This window comes from Nanorana parkeri, unplaced genomic scaffold, assembly GCF_000935625.1.
Source record: "Nanorana parkeri isolate BGI_ZX_2015 unplaced genomic scaffold, ASM93562v1 scaffold129, whole genome shotgun sequence".
Classification (NCBI taxonomy): Eukaryota; Metazoa; Chordata; class Amphibia; order Anura; family Dicroglossidae; genus Nanorana; species Nanorana parkeri.
In genome coordinates, this window is record NW_017306397.1 from 2,119,876 (window position 1) to 2,143,847 (window position 23,972).

Here is a 23,972-nt window from a genome sequence, read left to right on the forward strand (position 1 = left end):
GAACAACAATTCAGCCTGCAGAGCATAGAAACTTTATTGCCTTACTTTTCATGTACATATATTTACATTCAAGGTGTGCAATAGTCATAATGTTCACTGCTGGAGAAACTGCTCTGCAACCAACTCCCTGAAAATCAATACAGGACTGGATTATACTGAATTGTGTTTTCCAAGGCCATTTATATTGGCTGAATATGCATATCCAGGAAGACTGCCAGTGTCAAGCACAAATCATTTTATATTATATAATGATTTATCTGAATAACATAGGAAATGTTTTCTTTTATAAAAAGATGAACATAACGAAATGGTCAATCTCAAATCTGAACCAGGCTGGGCTTATTTATATGTATACTGCCTTTGCAAATTGTTGGGTAAATCAGAAAATCCATCCCATCTGTTTTCTATGTTTAACATTTTATATCAATGTAACATATTCATGTTCTTATTTTCTTTAGGTGAATCACTCCAGTACATACCTAAATTGCAAATTCTGGACTTATCATGGAACAATAACTTAGGTGGGACCCTATCTAGACTAGCACAGCATCTAGCAGATAATTGTGAAATAAAGACGTTGAGTTTAACAGAGTGTAGCCTTACAGCAGAAGATATTGAATCACTAGGTAAGCAAAATAATTTACATTATACTGTACTTACAGTTAAAAAAAGAAATATCAAATATTGTGTTCAAAGCAAAAAAAAGTTTAAATAAACGTGACCCAAAACCATTATAGCAAAACAAATGGCAAACATGCTCATCAATTTGTTACCAGCTTTACAGCAAGGTGCACATGGAAGGGCCTAATACAGTACAAACAGCAAAAAGTTTTCTCAGCACAAGATTTGGTGCAGTGATGCATGGGCATGGGCATTGTGCGTCCCTGTGCCTTTAAGGGAGGTTGGGCTTCCTCCTGAAAAAACCTGCACCCAATTTTATCTTTTGCCACATGTTCTCCAAGATGGAGACTCACATAGTTTAGAGTTAGGACGCACAGCACAGAGGTCAGTGTGAAGCACAGCGCAGAGGTCATAGTGACGCACAGCGAAGAGGTCAGTGTGACACACAGCGAAGAGGTCATAGTGACGCACAGTGCAGGGTCAGTGTGACGCAAAGTGCAGGGTCAGTGTGACGCAAAGTGCAGGGTCAGTGTGACGCAAAGTGCAGGGTCAGTGTGACGCAAAGTGCAGGGTCAGTGTGACGCACAGCGCAGAGGTCAGCGCAGGGCCCCTGTGAAGTCCCTTCTATGATGTGACAGCTACTATCAGAGTCACAGGGGGTGCAACAAAGTAATACAAAAGTATTTCTATTTTTTGGTTCTGTTGCTCTTGCTTGTGTTCCTAGGAGACTCAGAACAAATCTCAGAAAAAAAAGGTGACTGCTGGTACAATCCCAGAAAAAAATATTCGCTTTTTTTGTGATTGGTCACCATATATAACAAGTGATGTTTTTTACTTTTCTATTTTGTAGCACCCGTTATTGGCAAAATGACAAGGCTGGAAATATTGGACCTTTCAGAAAACAAAGAACTTGGAAGTAAAATCAAGAATCTTACTGAAGAACTCAAACACTGCTCATGCTTAAATGTGTTAAAACTCCGCTCCACTGGTTTACATCAGGACACTGTACAGTATCTGAGTAAGTTATTCTAACTTTATTAAACTGCAATATTGTGTCTCATGGGGAACTAATAAAAGCCTAACTCTAAAGTTTGTTATTCAAGTACAGTATATGTAAAGTCTAAATATACTGGTTAACTTGCAGTGTTCTTTGCCTTTACAGATTGTTATCAGTCAGCATTAATAGCAGCTTTCTCTGTAGACTGCAGAACACTTTCCACCATGTTATGGAGAAGAGGAAAGGGGAAGTTGTTCTGTAATCCTATCCTAATTTTCCTAGGACAAGATACTGTGATACTGGGGGATTTATCATAGCAATTGCGGGTGTTTGCACGGAAATTGCACGGAATATATGTGACACACTTTGCGCCAGATTTATGTTGCTAGTGTAATGTTGTTGATAAATGAGGTTAAATAGACTCCAGGACAGAAGACTCGTAACTCCAGGCAAAAAGCTTAACTGTCGCTTCTTGAAGAAGTGGTCATGGGGACTTCTTAAGTTGTGATTGTTTTGTTAGGTGATGCTCCAGTTTCAGACAGCCCAGAACAAGTGCAGATGTAAACAGTTGCAAACTTTCTTAAAACAGGCGCAATTGGAAAAATAGTGCAAGCTCTGGTCAAAACAGGCGCACATGTTAAAAAACAGATTTGCACATAAAATAAATGATCTAAGAGGCTAAAACGGTCGTAAGTGCTTTGATAAATCCCCCCCTGTATGTATTACTGATAGGATCACCAGGTAATAACCTGAAAAAAGAAAACTAATGCAGCCACCACATCTCATGGCTGGTAAGCTGCAATATATCACTCTTTTGTTCTTGGGTTTAGATATGCTTTAAACCTAAAAAAAGTAAGCAGTCCAGCATGTTTAAAAATAATAAAGCAGCTTTTGCTGCAATACTCACTTCCTCTCCAGCTCCACTCTGCGGTTCAGTGCTGGACCTCATGTCAGTTGAATGATGCCCACCATTATCCAACACACTTCCTGTGAGCCCAGGTTGTCATGGAAACATTCACTGGGGGTGCATCATCATGCTTGCATGGAGTCACAGTACTATTGCACAGAATGACGCTCACACATGATTATTGTGAGTGCTACTCTATCCCAGGGTAAGGCCCCCCCCCCCCATGCTGGAGAAGAAGAGGAAGGACCTGAGATGTCACATGACTAGCCAGAAGTTTACAGGAGTTAAAGTTTGTATAAAAGTTTTTTTTATTAATTGGTGTGAGCAGCTTTTAAGTGGGGGTGGGGGGTACGAAGGTTTGGCTTTTCTCTAAAAACCTGCTGTTGGCCTTTAAAAACGAGGTTGCGCACTGAAAAGTTTACACCATAGGCTCTATTCACAAAGCTAACATACCAGGATAAGAATACTTATTTTTTTTTTAAAGTCACAATTACTTTCAGTCCAATGAGATTTTAAAAAATGCAGTTGCATGGCTAAAACTAGAGCACCTTGTGTAGAGCTTTATGAATGAGCCTCATTACTTCATGCCCTATTTTGAAAGCCTGTACGCCAGAGGTTATTTAGCACATTAATAAAGGATTGAACAATTTATTGCATCTATCTTATAAGTGTGCTGCAATATAAGGGAAGAAAAACAAAAATTGTTGAAGAGCAAAACCATCAAACATGCCTTTATAAACAAGTAGAAAAAAATCGGATGTATAAAAACAAAAGTTTAACCAAAAAGTTGCGATCATAGCTTGTGAGTTTATTTATGTATTTAGTAGGGCTGTGGAAATTAAAGATTAATCTCTCGATTAATCGTTAAACTTTTTGATCGATTAAAATAATTTTGATCGCTAATGAAAACACTCACCTCTCCGCCGGCTTCCGGGAGTCCCGTCGGCCATCCGGTGACGTCACGGACATCGACGTCACTGGACTCCTCCCCCCTTCCCCAAGTGGCTCTGTCGGCTAACGAAGGGAAGGGGGGAGGAGTCCGGTGATGGCTAACAAAGGGAAGTGGAGTCCGGTGACATCGATGTCCGTGACATCACCGGACTCCTCCCCCCTTCGTTAGCCGACGGAGCCACTTGGGCCGGTGAGTTTGCCCAAGAAACTTTCTGCACGTGCGCCAGCCAAGGCATTGGCCTATACACATACAGCACAGCAATGAAGTAATAAAATGAATTAGGATCACACTAATCCAGCACGTTATTATTCTGAGTTGCCCCACTCAAGCGGCGGCCATATTGAGTGGGGCACGTGAGATTAATAACGTGCTGGATTAGAGTGATCCTAGTTCCTTTTATTACTTCATTGCTGTGCTGTATGTGTATAGGCCAATATAGTTGGATCTGTATGTGCGTTATAATTAATCGAAATTAATTGATTCATTGATTTAAAAAAATTTTTATTAATCGAACACGAAAATGTTAATCATTACCAGCCCTAGTATTTAGCATGTTTTCTCTTCATATTAGCAGAGTTTGAGCTGTATGTGGTTTTGTAATATCATGTACAGGCTTTAAATACACATGAAAGTTTTGCCAAGTTAGAATGGACAGTGCCTTGTTGGATAGAATGAAAGTGTCGCATAGTATAGTATCTGGAAATAACCATCATAGGACAAGGAGGACGATCATTCCACGCATATCTAATATTCTCCCAGCTTAGTAGTAGCTAGTGAAATGATAGCAGAAGTGATTGACATATCTGGGAAAACGATACAGTAATCATCATATTTAAAAAGTAGCTTATTCCTATTTTTTCAGGTTCTGCCTTCCAGTATTGGCCATATTTAAGAAAGTTGGATCTTTCCTGCAATAAGACAGCTGGGGGAGGATTCGGAGAATCAGCAGTTTGTCTAACCGCTTTCAAACAGTTGGAACTACTTGACATTCACCAGTGCTGTCTTTCTGGAGATGATGTTACCGCACTAAGTAATATTTTATTTTTCGGTAATGGGTTAGTCCACCCAGAACAGAAGCATTACTTTAGGGTAGATACCGACAGTTTTATTCAAGCATAAGCCTCTTTAGTAACTCCAATAGCATGATTTGTTGTTGAATTTGCAGTGATGCCCCATGCTTTGGCCATTCTGACATGGGTAAAAGGCCATGAACACATGGACTTTAGCTTGTTTTAGCACAACATGTGCATTAAGCAGTGACAGAGTATTTGCAAGGCATTCAGCAAACTTCAGTCATCTTTCCTGAAACATTTAAAGTGAATCTGTGGCCAGGCTATGCACATTCAAGTATTTCCATATTCTTAACCAATCAGCAAATGGGCTTTAAAACAAACCTTCACTGACCTCTAATGGGCTTTAAAACAAACCTTCACTGACCTCTGTAGCTACAGGCTCCATGGAGCAATTCAACCCTTTCAAGTTTACAGCAGAAGCAGTGAAGTAATAAAATCTGTTCTCCTAGTGGCTTAGTTCACCCTGCCTCCCCCTCCCAGCAGTCATTTAGCAGCTCATTGCTCTCTCCCCCTTGCTCCCAGCACTGATTTTGCAGCTTTCTAATCTCTAATGTACACATAGAGCAAGTGCTGCGGGAGAAGGTAGCAGACTGAGCTGAGCTTCTAACAGTTATGGACTTTAGTGCTCCTGCCCCGAATATTGAGGATACATTGCTCCACAGTGTCCACAGCTACAACGATCAGTTTTTAAATTCATTTACTGTTTGCTAAGCCTTTGTAAATACTTGAATGTCCATAACTAGGGATGCACCGATACCAATACTAGTATCGGTATCGTTGCCGATACAGAGTATTTGGGTGAGTACTCGTACTCGCCCAAATGCTCCGATGCCTAGCCCATTACTTCCTGTATCAGGAAGCCGGGCAGCACGTCATTACACGCTGCCCGGCTTCCTAATGTGTCGGGAAGCTGGCCAATGAGGAAGCCGGGCGCCGTGTAATGACGCAGCGCCCGGCTTTCTGATTAACCGGGAAGCCGGCTTCATGCTCCCTTGTAACCTCATGATGAGAGAGCATGGAGCCGGCTTCCCGGGCCAATCAGGAAGCCGGGGGCCGTGTCATTACATGGCGCCCGGCTTCCATGATTGGCCAGTAAGCCGGCTCCATGCTTCCTCGTCACATAGTGACAAGAAGCATGGGGGCGGCTTCCTTGCTAATCGGGAAGCCGGGTGGCGAGTCTTTACATGCTGTCCGGCTTCCCGGCTAATCAGGAAGCCAGGTGGGGAGTCATTACACGCTGCCTGGCTTCCTAAATGGGACTTCTGGTACTCGGCCAGAGATTCACTTTAAGTACCCCTAAGCTTCAGTTTGAGGATGTTAAATCTGAACTAAAGCAGATAAAAAAGACAAATGAATTCAGCTCTGTTTTCATTCTAACATAATTAAATTTGTTTTTAGGCAAGCAGTCTAAGAATATAATTTGACATGGAATCAGTCTTGCAGTTCTGCCGCTGTGCACATGTGTTAGCAAATAGCATGCTGATAGAAGGAGAGAGGAAGGGGACAGAGAGATGAGCTCATCAGTGTGCTGCTTCTCTCTCACTGTCCAGTCACAGGATGGGGGATGGACAAGACCTAACTATATTTCTATGCAGCAGAGAAAACTACAGTCTCCTGTCCTAGCGGACAGGGCTGTGCGATATTACATGGGCTGAGTAATTATCAGAACTAGGAGGACTGAAATACAAACACTATTTTGGTGGGTGAAGCAGTTCCCACATATGTATTTCTGTGTATTTAACTATTTCCTTTCTTTCTCAAACAAGCTTCAGATGTAAATGTTTCTTTGCATTTCAGCCCAGGTCATCCCCCTGCTGTCCAATCTTCAAGCGTTGGACATATCTTCGAATAAAACTGTAGGACTTTCTCAGGAGCACCTCTTCAGCCGATTGCGTTTCCTGCCAAAGCTTAAATCTGTCAATGTCAGCAACTGCATGCTAAAGAAAGAATCCTTTGCAGGACTGGGTATGGTGTTGCACCTCAGTACATCATTTTTAGGGTAGAGTAAATCGAAGCTTGACATTAATGTAATCGTATTCTGTAGATATGTCTTTCTTGTACTACTTTCTTTTAAATAGTATGTAAAGATATAATCCAATGGAATGAACATGCTGTTTAAATTGACACATTGAAGACAGCCTTGCATAGTGCCTCTCACATTGGTCCTGGCACTGATTCTGTGCACTGTGCCACCAGCACTGTAAATCAATATGGTTATTGCTAATCTGTTCTTCCTGAGACTGTCATTGGCTGGCATTGCAAATACATAGTCCAGTATGTGGCAGTTTTTAATGTAGCTGATCTGAAAACATATAGGTGGCATGTATCACAATATGTGTACCCCTTCATATTATGCATGCTGATGTCATTTAGAAACAAACTATGTGTACTCCGTATCTGTTTCCATTATAGGAGGTAAGGTATAACATCTGCAGGGTAAAGAGAAACCTTAATAAAATCCTGACAAAGGTTTTAAATCGTTCTCACTCTATCGAAACATTGTCGGCTGCATTTCCATTGTATCATGTTAAATATGCTTGCATGGGTGGAGTGAAATGGTAGGGGGTTCTATTTATTGCACAGTGAGAACCACTAGAGATGCACATGGCAGGAGTAAGTTGTCTGGTAAGCTGCAGGAGTTCTAAAAGAGGGGGCTGCAATGTACAGGGTGCCTGGCATGATGACATTACAGCCCCACACAGAGGCAATATGTACATCTCAATCTGGTTGCAAGATCTTATGGGAAAGTCATACAATAATAAATCAAGGTAAACCGAACGCACTCTTTAAATTTAGAATACCAGCAAAGCTTTGTAGATGACATTTGCTGAGTCCTTTGCGTGGAGCCACTCCTTATAATAGTGCTCCAGTCCTAACAAAAACTGTGCATTTCTGTAATGTAAAAGGTTATACAAAGGAAATTTTACTTCTGCCCTTGCACAAAGCATTAAGGATTGATTCAGCTTCAGAATAGTTTTTGATGGACTTAACGTAACTTGCTGTTCTCTTATATATTACCTACCTCCAGCTGAAGCCACACGCTATCTAACAGACCTGCAAATGTTGGACCTATCATGGAATAAGTGTATTGGAGGAAATCTGAAACTACTTACGGAAACTCTGCACAGTGCTAATTCTCTCCAGAGTCTGTTACTGAGCAGTTGCAACCTGGTTACACAGGACCTGGCAGTATTAGGTAAGTATACCTGTTCCTGATAAAACTATCATGAGAGTCCCATGACTTGTCACTATAAGACTCCTTAACTTTAGCGAAAGCATTACTGCCCTATTGAAGGGTTAGAGTGGTAATATGTGGTGCATCATTTAAAGGGGAGCTTATACAAAGAGGGATTTCCTTTTATCAGTTGTATCCCAATATCCATTGTGATATCATACTGGCAATATTCTCGCAGTATATGTTGCATCCTAAATCCACCTGAAGTGGGTTTCTGCTTTCAGTGAAAAAGTAAAAGAACACCTTCTACCACTGCTATATGTACCTGTGCTCCATTACTGTACCAGTAACTCAATCTGTCAGGAAGAGCATTAGGCAAATGGTGACCTTTTCCAGATGATAGTGGAGGTCTGACAAGGAACGAGTTCCATTGGACTCAACCCAAGTTCAAAAGTTCAAGGACCAGATATGGCTTAGGCCAAAGTCAGAAGAAGCTCACTCTATGGCTTTTCATACAGTTACGTCATGTTTTCATGTCAGTAAGCTTTAGGGATTTAAACTTGAGTAGAAAAGATAGGACCAGAACTCTCAACCAAAGAAACTGTTTTGCACAGTGCTACCAGTCAAACATTTAATACTTGGACATGGATACAGGATGGAAGAGCACAGGGATGACCTCTTCAGTGCACTGCTGCTTCTTCATTACCCATTGAAAGCTGGGGAGGGTCCTGGACCAGGCTGTATTGCTTAACTGCTGTGTAGTCTGCAGAGACGTCCAGTAGTGGCTGTGCTGTTTGGCAGGGAAGTCTAAAGCACAGGGCAGGCTGAATAGAATTAATATGCTTTGGCAAATAAAACAGTTCACATTTATGTATCTCTATTGTTTAGGTATTTACCAGCTTTCAGAACACACATCCAGATATTCCCAAGGCCCTTTATTTCCTTTTTTCAATTTTAAAAGACCATGTATAAAGGCAGAGGTGCTCCTGCCTCAAGACAACACAGCACCCACTAAACCCAGTATGAGACAAGGTTCTTATAGCACATAATAGTCATCAGATGCTTCCTGTGAGTACTGAAAATGGCGAAACAACAACGCTATAAAGAATCTGAAGCCTTCTACTGTCTTCCAAGTGTCCTTGCTAACCAAACAGGAGTGCACTGGACTTATCATGGAAGCACCGGACTTATTCTGTTAGTTAGGGGGGCTTCTTCATCTGAAACACTATTGCATGAAAGAAATTAACAACAATGGGCAAAAAAAACATTCTATAAGGGAAATGAGTTTTTGCTTTGTGAGCTTGATAGATAACTGATGGATGTAAAACAGTTAACAAAATGTGATATCAAATGTATCGTTATCTCAATAAAATGTCCTTGCATACTAATAGCAGCGATTTCCATGTATTGCAGCATCAGCAGCACAAGCCAGTCATCTGGACAGCTTACAACAATTGGACCTCGCCTACAATGACACTGTACCTGATGAAGGCTGGTCCTTATTGTTTGAGAGTGTCCCTGCTCTGAAGAACATAACTGAACTAGATATTAGCTTACGGCCTGCTTCCACCCGTAATTGTGGTCCATGGTTCATTCACCTATTGTCCAACATACCAAAGTTGCCTATGTTGAAAGAGCTTGGTATGCAGCGCTGGGCACTATCCACAGCGGAACAACAGCAACTGAACAGGATCCACAGGGAGAATAACATCAGCATTCACTTTGACTGATTAAAAAGCTAGATTTTCTCCATTTTATTCCTTCTGGGATGGAAGAGAGATGGATGAACTAACACTTGCATGCACTCCACCTACTTGTATTCCTTCTGTAGCTATTTCACAATTGCACAATTACGGCAAGGCACTAAAACTGTACTTCATTTTGCTGACGTAGTCATTTGTGTGAGGCTTCAAAAATGAGTACTTTTGTCATTTGATTAAATAGCATAGATTTACATTAGTTTTTGTGTTGGATTTTTAAATCACATTCTGCATTATTTAGTGGACTGTTGGATCCAATTCATTTGTCTTGTACGTCATGCACAGATGTTTCATGGTGAACACAAAAGGAAATAAATATAGCAGTCTGAGAGTGTGGCATTCCATGTGAAATGTGTTTTGGAAGTAAAGTAAGATACAATTGTGTTAGGACAGTGTGGAATGTCTAACGGTATATAATAATGGCCTTTATTGTCACAAGAGAAACTGGTTTGATCACTCACATCCATTGTATCTGGGAATAATGTAATCACCTGTACTACTGCAGTGTGCAGAGTCTGTGCTCACTAAGGTTCTGCTGTATACTATATGTCAGTATGCTTTCGTAACAACAAAATGATCTCTATTTTATGTTAGATAGCAACACAGTGTTACTTCTTTTTCCCTTTTACAACACGTTTCTTGCCTTTTCCCTTCGCTTTCTTAGCCTTTTTTGATTTGCCTTTTTTCCAGATCTGAAGCAGGTAAGCATAGGGTCCAAGACCTTTCCGTACCATGATCCCACGCCACCACGCTTGAATCTGAAGTAAAGAAATAAGAAAGCAAGAATGATGTTTAGATTTTTAAATTCACTAGCAAAAGGTTGGCAGTTATTCCCATCCATGTTGAAGGCACCAGAGCTGGCTCCAGACATTGATCAGAGGGAGGAGCATTGTATCTTTACTGGGTGGGAACCATTACTATGGAAAAAAGAATGTTTGGGGCACATCATTGTTCTTGGGGAGGCCGTGTCTGCTATTGGATTCCCATGATGCTGGCTCTGAAAGGCCCACTAGCCACTGCAACCTCTACACCTGGGACATCATCACTTTTCTCTTCTCTTTTCACTGGTATAATGCAAATACAATGACATCACATATATTTCACACTTTACTGCATTAGTGCCAGAAATCACTTCTCCATTCATCTATTACAAAGTGAAGCCCCATACAAAATTAAGAAAACAGTAGACATTTTACTAACAGTTTTAGGACTTATGCACATGGCTGCCTATGGCCATACAGTGTAAATTACCCCCACCGAGAAGCCACAGGTGATGCAAACAGTCTCCCATAGAAGTCAATGGCTGTACACAGATATGCCCACATAACCCTACATGAGGACATATACCTGGAACAAGTATGCACATCAAAAACGTCTAAAGTATTTATCTGTAAAGTCTTCTACTGTAAAACACTGCGCAAACAGTTGGCGCTAAATAAATACTGTATAATAATAATAATGTATAATAATATCTCGATACTTATTCTGGCTCAGTGACTCAATGTATTGGAGCAGGAGGGCCAGCATGACTGCTAGGCAAGAAGCATTTTCATAAGGAGAGGTTAGCAATGGCAGCCTGCAGGTATCTCAGGATAGGTTTCTGATATGTGGGGCAAGTTGTCTTCTGACCATAGGCATTATATCCTATAAACACCATAATGTCATGTGATGTTGTTACCTTTGTTGCCATCTGATTTCTGTGCCTCTTTTCTTTAAGATATGTCCACACAGCAGCTTTTCCCTGGCTGCATATCTCCACTGGTGGGTCCGTCATAGGATTCCTCTCCAGTACAAGCAGATCAAGTGTTTGTAACATGTCCAGATTGTCTGGCAGAGTAGACAGTTGGTTGTTTTGAAGAAGCAGCTTTTGCAACCCTGAACAAGAAACAGGGAAACACTTCTTCAGAAAATGGAGTAGTGGCTTTATTACTTTATCACTGCAACACAGAATTGCTAAACTCTCAACAGATGTTTATTTAATGAGGTACAATAATTAGGTACAAAGGGCACATAAAAGCTCCAAAAGAAGCCAATCATATTTTGGGTTACTGTAGTCGTGATCAAATATTTTTACCATTAATGACTCCTATTTAGACAGCCATGTCAATGGTGCCCTTGTACTGCTCAAGGAGAGGAGCGAGCAATAAAAATAAACTCTACCCAGAGAACCTTATCAATCACCTTTCTAGCACTTCACTGACACATATGTGTACATTTTCAACTTGCATTAATTTGCCCATCCGTGTCAGCTTGTGGGCCATTGCAACTAATACAGGACCAATTAGAATGTGTCACTTAAAGATGAGCTTCCCCTACCCTCCCTTCCCCCTGTGAATATCCTTACCTTTATTCCTGAAATTACCTACTCACCTGCCCAGTGAATCCAGCATTGCTCTGTTATGATCAGCCACTTAGCTGCCACATGCTGCATCCTGCTCCACCATGTTCTTCTTCAACATCTCCAGGATCTCTCTGTCTTTTCCAGGCTCAGACAGCTGAACCTTGATGATGCAAGCCAGCTCCACCCTCCAACGTCGGGTCCATCCTCCTGGGATATGTAATAGAAGTTGAAGCCTCCTGGGATATGTAATGTGCATATCCTGGGAGACTTCAAGAGCAGGAAACATCATTCACACCTAGGCAAGAATGGTGGTTGGGGGGCAGGCTAGACTGGAGAAAAAATAACTCCACACACACACACAAAAAGTGGAAGTATGTATTGGGGGAAGTTGTAAATTTGAGTGTAGGTCCCCTATAAATAAAACATTTAAAAAAATTGTATTTATCATCTACAACAAAACATTATATTAGGTAATAAAAGTACTTGGGATGTGTATGTGTGGAACAGAGAAGACATGTTTTACACAAAAATAAAGTTCAGTAAACAAGTGTCCACATGCAAATATATTATGGTATACCTACCGTGGATTTTGCAGACTGAATCAGGTAGTTGCTTTAGATGGTTACTGTGGCAATCCAGAACCTCGAGGTTCTTTAGCTGATCCAGTGTGGCTGGAAGAGACTCCAGACTGTTGTTTTCAATGTACAGTTCTTTCAGATTCTACATTCAACAAGAAGTGGAATTGGTAAGGTTCACAATCAGTGACATAGTTGTAACTCCCCCCCCCCCCAACTAGGAGCTGCATCAGGAATTTTTGGATGAAGGGTCCAAGTCCCTGCTAACTATTACTAAGCAAACCAGCTAATCTGCTAAAAAGGATAATCCAAATAATGTGTTGTCTGTACACAACTGTATGTAAAGAAAATCCTATGCAGAGAGAAATATAAATGTTATCATTGCTAGTCTCCTTTTGAAAATGTTCTATCTGTCGTACTGATCCAATGGCTTCAATACTTTCCACAGAACACATATGCAGAAACTTATGTCACTACACCTCATTTACATACTCGTTCTGGGTTGGTTATTTGAAAGACACTGGATTAGAAGCTGCTAACATTTTTAAAGGACTTGACAGCAATGGCAGGCTATGCGTTTCTTTCAGCCCAGACAACTGGGAATCAGCAGAGACATGTTTTGTTTGCCCCCCCCCCACCATTTACACCTATAGTATGCTAATGCTACAAAGTAATTTAGCAGCCACATAACCTCCCCCCTAAAAAATTTTTTACAAATATACATATATAGTTAGTGTTATTGTTTTAGGCATGGTAACCACATAAAATGCATTTCTCTTGTAAACTGGCTGTTTTAAAAAAAAATCTCATGTCAGCGTAGATTTAAATTTAGAGTGATATAAATACATGGCAGAAGTTTTGCTCACCCAATGGTTTCTTAAATCTTTTGGGGATCTGGTGTAAAAAATTCTTAATCTGAGTTTGCATTTGACTGCTGGCATCCATTACAAAGTTACACAATTCCCCATTACGGACCCTTTAACATGGGCGGACCAGATCGGATGCCCAATGCTAGTCTATGGGCAGTCATGTGTCCATTTACACCCGGTTACCCCAAGTTTCCCAGGTACGGATAAATAAACGGATCAGAGATCCCTTTCCCCAGACCTGATCATGCTGGGTCCGCGATAAAAAAAAACCTGGATGGACACGGATGTCACAGTGGTGACATTCGATCCGTAATGCTCCAATCAGGACGGGAGCCGTGCATATTTCAGAATCTTCTTAAATATGTCATAATGCTGCTTCTTTTTAATAATTCTACATACAGTATTTATGCATACCCCATAAAAAATGGCTCCATTGCTATCAATTACTTTTGAATCTTTCAGTTATCTTATAAGCCATAACAAGTGTGTAGATGTGTGTGTGTTCAGGAAATAAGAAAAAATAAGATAAATATGACCTCACCGTGAGCATCCATATGTTGTCTGGTAAGTTGGTAAGTTGAGTGCCATGATCCTGTCCAATGTACAATTTTTCCAAGGATTCCAGCCCAAAGATCTCCTCTGGGAAAACGGGAAACCTATTTCCAGTCATTCCCAAATGGGTCAGGTTTTGTAGCGATTTTACTTGTGGTGTAATCTGAAAGAAGAGCATTTCAATACACAGAGAGATTCCCACTTTGCAAACGTATGTTTCATAAAGCACAACTCAAGTCAGGACTCATTCACACTTCTCAGTTCTTGTGTGTTGCAATAATGCACATATGTTAATATACGTTGCCTCATGTATTAATGTATGTTGTGTTAACTGTTAAGATATCCCATTTACTTTGAATGGACAGGAATAGACCAAAAAACAGACATGAAGAATTTTTTCTGATGCAGCACACAAGCCTTATTGAGTTGGGGTGCCATTCCAAATGAACACGTTGCCACAACACACCAAATGGTGTGTTTCAGCCCTCAAGGATTTTGATAGAGTGACCTCTGTCAGGATTTAAGATTCCCTTTACTTTGACATCAAGACAGGAAACCAGGGAAACATGGGTCATCAGGAAAGGATGACACAGACATCAATGAAAACCTCACAGACGTTCTAGTGTACTTCTAGCACCTTTTAGTCTTTAGTTTTAGGCCCCATTCACACACGAATGGGCCTGCATGTACAGCTCCGTGCTGCGTGCGGGGCCGTACCAAGCAGCTGCCGGGAAGGACAGGTGCTGCGTGTGATTAGTACGCAGCCCCCGTCCTTCTCTATGGGGCTACGGGGCCGTACGCCCCCTACGCTCACCTTAATTGCAGGTCCGTAGGGGTGCCGGTTTTCTGGCGGGGACGCATACAGGATTCATTCCGGCGGCATATCAATACGCTCACCCGCACCCCTACGGACCAGCACCTGTCCTTCCCGGCAGCTGCTTGGTACGGCCCCCCACGCAGCACGGAGCTGTACGTGCAGGCCCATTCGTGTGTGAATGGGGCCTTAGTCTTCCTCTGCTCTACCGAAAAAAGTGTTTTCACTGTTGTCTATGTCCACATTGCTGGGGTGTCTCATCACTCCCACTTTCCCACTATATGCAAAAGAAAAAAACGTTTGGCTAGAGTTTGGCTATAATTTGTCATGATATCTATTGATTTAAATACAGTAATACCTTGGTTTATAAGTAACTTGGTTTGAGAGTGTTTTGCAAGACAAGCAAACATTTATGAAAAATGTTGCCTTGATATACAAGCAATGTCTTGCAATAAGAGCAACATTTTGTAGAAAAGCGCCACCGAATAAGGCTGTAGCAGTGCGAGCGATGAGTCTATTTAACGACAATGCAATGTCACATTGGGTAGATTCCTTGTTAAGGTTTCACGAAATGAAAAAGATTCCATTGAGTCAAGAGATAGCAGTGATTCCGTTAGTGATAGTGAAAGTCGTCCTACACAATAATCCTCCTCTCTCTTGAAGGTAGCGGTAATTGGTTTATTTTTCTTTATATTTTGTACGGTATTATATTACAGTACTGTATTGTAATCATTTTTATATGAATATTTTTGGGTTGTGGAACGAATCATCTGAATTTCCATTATGTTCTATGGGGCAATTCGCTTTGATATACAAGCGCTTTGGATTACAAGCATGCTTCCGGAAAGAATTACGCTCGTAAACCAAGGTATTACTGTAGTTGCAAAGCAGAATTAAGGTGATACGGTCTATGTGTTTTTTTCCATCAGGCCTTCAGTATTTCACTTATTTCCAGCATTTATATAGTACTGACATATTACACAGTGCTTTATGGAGTACACACTGTAGATCAATTCAGTACAGTAAAACAAAGACACAATGATTTGTTTTGTACTTCAATGGTTTGATTGTGAATCAGTTTATTAAAAAGCAAGCCAAATCATTTTAAGAACACCAATGTGAATGGGCATCTGTGTGAGAAGAAATGTAACACTAACTTGGATATAAATCAAGTGTGCTGGATAATGAACCTCTAATGGACAGTTTGCAGTGAAAACATTCTGACAGGGTGTCAAGCAGAGTGGTGTCTGACTCAAATGGTACCTTGTTTCATTATCTAGCCCACCCAATTTATATCCCAGATAATTTTGCACTGCATCTCACACATATGCCTGTTTACACTGTTGTCAGCCCTGATAAAGGGGCACTGAGCCTCGAAACGTGTTGAGTTGTTTTCATTTGATCAACTGATTCACAATGAACAATGTTACACCTTCTGAATCCTCATTGTAGGAAAGGACCTCTTTGGCTTCTAACCAACTAAATGCACATCCAAAGTGGACTTGTGTTTAATTTACTTTCAGGAGACTAAACAAAGACCTTTGTATTTCAAAGAGAACTATTGGCAAACCTTTTTTGGCTTTAGTCCTCTTTTGGGTCACAGGAGGACATTAACTAATGTCCTCCTGTGATACAAAACTTAGTAAATAGTGGGCTATTGCCTGCTATATGCTGACAGCGCAGTTTTGCGCTGCAGCCGGGAAAGATCCACACACTACCTGCTTGACAGCTGGCTGTGCCCGCCCCATCTCCTGTCTGCCCCTCAAGTCAGCGCTGGAGTACCTGAGAATCCCTGTGGGGAGCAGTGACTGACAGTCACCACCCTCTGCAGGGAGAAGATCGTGAACTGAGCGATCAGTGATGTGTGCTCGCTCAGTTCTTGATCTATAGAGCCGACGTGTGACAGCTGCAGTGTCACACATCGGCTCTAACTATGGGGATAAGTGTATTTGACTCTCCCCATAGTTCTCCTTTCAAGACATAAAGACAATAAAGGAAAATAGAGTTTGCTGTTTATGTTTACCAGGCTTGTGTGTTCTTCTACATATTGTCAAATAAAATTAAACACAACACTAAAAATTACACCTAGCTGCATCATAGCGAGATACAGATACCAGCTGCACTGCATATAGCACTACAACCAAAGTAAATACGGTGGTGCTCATAGTTACATACATGGATGGCGCTGTGTAAAAAGTCACCAGCACTCCTTCAAGGTGCAAATGTACTCTTATATATTATTAAAGTGTCACGTAGGTCATAAAGCCGACGTTTTGAGGCCACGCAGGGTCCCTTCCTCAAGGCTGTCACTGTATTGCCTTAAGGAAGGGACCCTGTGTGGTCCCAAAACGTTTCTTCTATTCTTACCTAGCTGCATCAGAGAAATATCATTTTTACATCTAACCTGAGATTTTGTTACTTCATATCCTGTTGTTTCATGGAATGAGATTCTATTATCTTACCGAGCTCATTAAGTTGTCATCTAGTGAAAGAACTTGAAGATGCTTTAGAGAGCAGATCACCGTAGGGAATTCAGTAAAATGGTTTTGACTAAGGTCTAGTATCTTGAGAGATTCCAGCTTTGCAAATCCAGCAGGTAACATGGACAAGCCCGTGTTTTTCAGATAGAGGACACAGAGAGAATGTAATTTAGTTATTGTAGAAGGTAATTTTTCCAAGCTATTGTTTGACAGTCCAAGTTCATTCAGGTCTCCTAACTCTTTAAGGGAATGAGGAAACTTGTGAAGATGATTGCCAGAAGCATCCAGAACTTCCAACTTTGTGCACTGACTGAGAGTCTTTGGAATAAATGAAAGATGATTTACACTGATAAACAGCTTAATAAGATTAGATAAAGAGCAAATTTCTTCAGGTATAGTGGTCAGTTTATTGTTTTCAAGGTCAACAATTTCTAGGCTTTGAATTACACAGATCTGCTTTGGAAATAGGTCAAAGGTATTATTCCGCAAATACATTTCTTTAAGATGTGTTAAATTAACTACTTCTGATGGGAGAGATTTAAGGCTGTTGTTGGAGAGGCCCAGTAGGTGCAAATGATGGAGTTTTTTGCAGATCAGAACTGGAAATTCATGAAGGTTTATATTATACAGTCTCAACTCCCGAAGCTGATGCAGTCTACTTATGATCTCCAGGGAGCTCCAGTCAAGTGGGTTATCACTAAGGTCCAAGCTCTGGAGCATTTTTAGCTCTCCAAGCTCGTTACAAATCTGAGTAATATTATTATTATTCAAGTAAAGGACTTTGATATTATGGAGATGGTAGATTTCCTTAGGAATGGTTTCAATCTGGTTATTTTCTAAGTGCAGTTCTTCAAGATCTTCCAGATTAAGGACCTGACCAGGGATCTCCTTGTGCATCTGCTGAGCTGAATCCAAGAAGAGAACTCGTTGGTTTATCAGCATAGGTAGCTCAGACTCAGGTTTCCCTTGAACTGTCTCCCAGGTCTGCTCATTGGTATCCAATAACACAGATGTGACGGCATTTGAAAAGCGAACATTGAACATCTTGACTGATGCGTTTTGACCAAATTCAGGCATTTCTGCAGCTGTAGTCTACATATGTTTTAACCTACAATTATAAACAGAAAAACCTAATTAGATTTGTTTTGACTTGAGCATTTCTGCAAAGGATATTCTGGGGAGGTTAAAGTACTAATGAACAATATGGTATGCATTTAGAAGTAATATCTTTTTTTTTTTACAATGAATCAGTACTTTGGCTTACTGTGTCCGTGTCTATGCTCTTCCCACATATGAACTTCTCATAACAATTCCAAGCTTATTAAAAAAAATAATTTTATTGTAGCCAATTAACTAAAGTTTTTTTTAGAAAACTGTTATAAAGGAAAATATTGTAGGAATCAATCTGGTGTTCGATTTCACTACCTAACCTGTATTACAAAAATTCAATATGTGATTGGGTTACTTGTAAAGGCTTTCTTTGTGGCTCTGACGGGTCAAATGATCTTACACAGAGAGTCGCACAGTAAAGCTGGTCATACACTGTTAGCATTTCCTCTGTTTCACAGAAATCGAACAAAATTCTGACAGTTGGGGGCCCTGCTGGCTCGACAAAACTCAATTACTGACTCGTCTTTTGTCGAAGGAACCAAGAACATCCTTGACAAAGGGGTCTGGGTATCACAACATACCAACAGGCTGGCTGTTCTTTGGACCTACATTTTTGTCACTTTCTGTCTGACTCTGCCTTGAAATGCATATTGGATACTACCGTATATGCAGAAATTATTTTTTGCACTTTATACCTTCGTAATTTTTAAATATTACCTACTGCAGGGGTGCCCATTAGGTCGATTGTGATCTACCAGTCGATCGTGTAGCGATCAATGGTAGATCCCGACGTCCTGTCGTCCTGCCTTGGGGCTTCTTCTCTGGATCCCCGCTGCTCTCCCCCATCTGTATGCAGCGGGGATCCGAGTAGAAGTGAACGAAGCGCTGCAGCCGGCGGCGGGAGGGGGGGGGGCAGGGGACGGAGCCCCTGTCACAGAACTAACGCCGAGCGGTGAGGAGAGAGAGAGAGACGCTCGGCAAGGATCTGACAGCCGGCGCCTCTCTCTCTCTCTCTCCTCACCGCCCGGCCTTAGTTCTGTGACAGCAGCTCCCTCCTCCCCCCACGGCTGAAGTGCTTCTTTCACTTCTCCTCAGATCCACCGCTACCTCTGCCCGGGAGAGCAGGGGGGATCCAGAGCAGAAGCTAAGCCCCCATGTGCGTGGCCGAGCGGCAGAGGATCGGTACATATCAGTGATATGTACCAATCCTCTGTGTGCAGGGCAAACACTGGAGCGATAAGCTGATCACTCCAGTGTTTGTAAATAACTGGGGACACATGTGTCCCCAGTTATGAATGAACCGGGAGTGCTTTACATCACTTTCTGTTCATTCTTGAGTTTCTCAATGGGGAGTAGCACTACAGAACTGGGTTCTGGGTACAGGCGATCGCAATGTGGGCGAGGGGCCTGGCTGTAGGGCCTGGCTGCGGTGCCATTGACTTCAATGCAACCCCACGCCCCTCCCGCCCCTAAATGCAGGTGTTTTTTCGTTGGTAGATCACATTGAGATCACCAATTGAAAAGTAGATCTCAAGTTGAAAAATTGTGGGCGCCCCTGACATACTGTATTTTGTAAACCTTCATGATATTTGTACAATTGATGAAAGATTGTTGCATCAGAACTGTGGTTGGTGTGCTAACTTAATATTTTCCTAAACTGTTGAGCCACATAAGGAGGTTAGCTGGCTCCCGCATATACTGTAGTTATAGCACCCAGATGCTCCATTATGCTTACATTTGCTCTGTATATCTTTTGTATGAGGTGTGCCAGATATGGCTCTTAGATGTCTAATAGTACAAGTCCTCATTTGCCAGCTCTCCAATAACACTGACAGAGGGGACTTGAGGAGCCGGTAAGATTTTATGGTATCTGGTCCTGTCTGACCGGGGTCTGGAGAACTTCTAGATTGTATTCCCTCTGTAAAAAAGAAAAGCAATTCAGTCACACCAGAATAGTTCATTCAAAAACATAAAAAACACAAAAATACCAAGCAACTACTACTGACAGAATATGGAGGCTGCCATTGCCTACCTCTCCTTCTGAAATTGCTACTTGGCTGGCTATCCCTGGTTTTAATGATTTCTGAGTCACTGAATTAAACAATTCTGATCTGCTTACCTGTTGCCCCAACATCAGAGGTCAGTGGGAGCAAAAAACGCCCCTTGTCAATAAGAGTAGGAAATGCTCCTGTGTCAGTGGTACTAATAAATGACCCTGCATCAGTGGTCAGTGGGAGTAATAAATGCCCCTGCATCAGTGGTCAGTGGGAGCAATAAATGCCCTTGTGCCAGTTGAAGTAATAGATGGCCATGTGTCAGCGGGAGTAATAGATGGCCATGTGTCAGCGGGAGTAATAGATGGCCATGTGACTGTCAGCAGGAGTAGGAAATGCCCTTGCGTCAGCGGAAGTGATACAAGTAAATGCCACTGTGTCGGTGGTCAGTGGGAGTAATAAATGCCCCTATGTCCGTGGTCAGTAGGACTAATAAATGCCCCTGTGTCAGTGGTCAGCGGTAGTAATAAATGCTCCTGTGTCAGTGGTCAGTAGGAGTAATAAATGCCCCCGTGTCTGTGGTCAGCGGGCGTAATAAGTGCCCCTGTGTCTGTGGCCAGCGGTGGTAACAAATGCCCCTGTGTCTGTGGTCAGCAGGAGTAATAAATCCCCCTGTGCCAGTGGTTAGCGGGGGTAATGAATCCCCCTGTGTCAGTGGTCAGCGGGAGTAATAAATGCCCCATGTCTGTGGTCAGTGGAGTAATAAATGCCCCTGTGTCTGTGGTCAGTGGGAATAATAAATGCCCCTGTGTCTGTGGTCAGCAGGCGTAATAAGTGCCCTGTGTAGTGGGCAGCAGGGGTAATAAGTGCCCCTGTGTCTGTGGTCAGCAGGAGTAATAAATGCCCCTGTGTTTGTGATCAGCGGGGGTAATAAATGCCCCTGTGTCTGTGGTCAGCGGGAGTCATAAATGCCCCTGTGTTTGTGGTCAGCGGGGGTTAATAAATGCCCCTGTGTCTGTGGTCAGCGGGAGTCATAAATGTGTCTGTGGTCAGCGGGAGTAATAAATGCCCCTGTGTCTGTGGTCAGCGGGGGTAATAAATGCTCCTGTGTCAGTGGTTAGCGGGAGTAATAAATGTCCCTGTGTCTGTGGTCAGTAGGGGTAATAAGTGCCCTGTGTAGTGGGCAGCAGGGGTAATAAGTGCCCCTGTGTCTGTGGTCAGTGGGGGCAATAAATGCCCCTGTGTCTGTGGCCAGCGGGGGTAATAAATGCTCCTGTGTTTGTGGTCAGCCGGGGTAATAAATGCCCCTGTGTCTGTGGTCAGCGGGAGTCATAAATGTCCCTGTGGTCAGCGGGAGTCATAAATGCCCCTGTGTCTGTGGTCAGCGGGAGTCATAAATGCCCCTGTGTCTGTGGTCAGCGGGAGTCATAAATGCCCCTGTGTCTGTGGTCAGCGGGAGTCATAAATGCCCCTGTGTCTGTGGTCAGCGGGAGTCATAAATGCCCCTGTGTCTGTGGTCAGCGGGAGTCATAAATGCCCCTGTGTCTGTGGTCAGCGGGAGTCATAAATGCCCCTGTGTCTGTGGTCAGCGGGAGTCATAAATGTCCCTGTGTCTGTGGTCAGTAGGGGTAATAAGTGCCCTGTGTAGTGGGCAGCAGGGGTAATAAGTGCCCCTGTGTCTGTGGTCAGTGGGGGCAATAAATGCCCCTGGGTCTGTGGCCAGCGGGGGTAATAAATGCCCCTGTGTCTGTGGTCAGCGGGATAATAAATGCTCCTGTGTTTGTGGTCAGCCGGGGTAATAAATGCCCCTGTGTCTGTGGTCAGCGGGAGTCATAAATGTCCCTGTTTCTGTGGTCAGCGGGGGTAATAAATGTCCTTGTGTCTGTGGTCAGCGGAAGTCATAAAATGCCCCTGTGTCTGTGGTCAGCAGGGGTAATAAATGCTCCTGTGTCAGTGGTCAGCGGGAGTAATAAATGTCCCTGTGTCTGTGGTCAGTAGGGGTAATAAGTGCCCTGTGTAGTGGGCAGCAGGGGTAATAAGTGCCCCTGTGTCTGTGGTCAGTGGGGGCAATAAATGCCCCTGGGTCTGTGGCCAGCGGGGGTAATAAATGCCCCTGTGTCTGTGGTCAGCGGGATAATAAATGCTCCTGTGTTTGTGGTCAGCCGGGGTAATAAATGCCCCTGTGTCTGTGGTCAGCGGGAGTCATAAATGTCCCTGTGTCTGTGGTCAGCGGGGGTAATAAATGTCCTTGTGTCTGTGGTCAGCGGAAGTCATATATGTCCCTGTGGTTAGCGGGAGAAATAAATGTCCTTGTGTCTGTGGTCAGCGGGAGTCATATATGTCCCTGTGGTTAGCGGGAGTAATAAATGTCCCTTTGTCTGTGGTCAGCGGGAGTCATAAATGTCCCTGTGTCTGTGGTCAGCGGGAGTAATAAATGCCCCTGTATCTGTGGCCAGCGGGGGTAATAAATGCACCTGTGTCTGTGGTCAGCGGGGGTAATAAATGCTCCTGTGTCTGTGGTCAGTAGGAGTAATAAATGCTCCTGTGTCAGTGGTCAAGGGCAGTAGAAAATGCCCTGCGTTCCAGCCCCTGGCACTCACTGCCACCCTGCACACATAGTCCCCCTCCCTCCGACTCCTCATGAGACAGCCTTGCATGTAGGGGTCTTCTCATTGCCAGTTGCCAGGGGCCAGTGTGCAGGCCATAATCATCCCGCAGGTTGTAGCTTAGAGACCACAGCACTAAAATCTCCTATAATTCCTATTTCATTCTGCAGATTTCAGTCCAATAATACCTAGTAGTCCTGCCATTAAATTCCCTGTTCAGGCACTTCCCGTCCAGAGTAATATTGTAAAGCTAAAGGTGGAGTAAGTACATTTAGAGTGGAAGTGGCTTGCTCTGCTTGCAAAACGTGCGACTTGATGCACGCACATAAAAACTGTACAAAAACAAAAATCTGCGTTTCTGCAGCCAAAACGCTAAAGGCCGTGACACTCTGCACGCGAAGCACCGCGGAGCGGGGGCGCGCTGCCTTTGCGAGCAGTGTGTCATGTAATTTTCTGCTCGGCAGCTCAGGTTGCGAGAGCTCGCGGAGCTGAGCGTGCCGAGATGAACAATTTCAACTTCAGCCAATCGGCTCGCGCGTATAAACCAGCGCGCTGCGATGCGACAGCTGGCAGGTTGTTACGGACGAGCCGATTGGCTGAAGGTGCTGTCAATCATCTGACTGCACTCAGCTCACACACTGCACGCAAAGCTCCGTGTCGGATAGCTTTGCTTCGCTCTGCACGGCTTCGCGTGCAGTGTGTCACGGCCTTAACGCCTAGGTGTGAATGAAGCCTAACTGCTGAGTTTAGTGTCAGTTTAATGAAAATTCACTGGTGACATTTCAATAAAGTTCTAACAAAACAAAATGTGTTGGGAGTCTAACACTCCCACAACATGTTACAATCTGATTGTACAATCCCCTTTACATCTACCAACAACTATGTAGTACAAGGGCCGGCTTGACTGGATACACATGGATGGCAGAGGTTAGGTAGGTGCTCTTATTACATAGTTTTGGTAGAGAGATTGTGCAGTCAGATTGTAACATATATAGTGAGCAACCACAGAAGCCATCCCTGTGCACTGCCTCTGGTTGGACCAGTCTGATCAAATTGATTCCATGGTCAGTCAGATTCCCTGGACTCTACCCAATGCCAGCCCCCCATCTCACCAATCTCTGTGTCCCCGATCCCACCGACATCCCT

At 42.9% G+C, this 23,972-nt stretch overlaps 2 protein-coding genes across 2 annotated transcripts in view; one reads left to right on the forward strand and one right to left on the reverse strand.

Moving 5' to 3' along the window:
• Positions 1-9,638, forward strand: part of LRRC31 (leucine rich repeat containing 31) — a 17,312-nt gene extending 7,674 nt beyond the window's left edge. The window contains exons 5-10 of the mRNA XM_018553786.1: positions 459-626; positions 1,472-1,639; positions 4,340-4,507; positions 6,348-6,515; positions 7,579-7,746; positions 9,139-9,638. Coding sequence (XP_018409288.1) covers positions 459-626; positions 1,472-1,639; positions 4,340-4,507; positions 6,348-6,515; positions 7,579-7,746; positions 9,139-9,455 — 1,157 coding nt within the window. The 3' untranslated portion in view covers positions 9,456-9,638. The remainder of the gene's footprint in view (positions 1-458; positions 627-1,471; positions 1,640-4,339; positions 4,508-6,347; positions 6,516-7,578; positions 7,747-9,138) is intronic.
• Positions 9,639-10,039: 401 nt separating this feature from the next.
• LRRIQ4 (leucine rich repeats and IQ motif containing 4) lies at positions 10,040-23,927 on the reverse strand. The gene is made up of 6 exons (XM_018553785.1): positions 23,916-23,927; positions 17,099-18,224; positions 13,812-13,985; positions 12,408-12,546; positions 11,164-11,360; positions 10,040-10,243 (listed from the first exon to the last, which is right to left on the reverse strand). Exons 2-6 carry the CDS (start codon positions 18,191-18,193, stop codon positions 10,094-10,096), a joined length of 1,755 nt encoding a protein of 584 aa, XP_018409287.1. The 5' UTR covers positions 18,194-18,224; positions 23,916-23,927; the 3' UTR covers positions 10,040-10,093.
• Between the last annotated feature and the right edge of the window lie 45 nt (positions 23,928-23,972).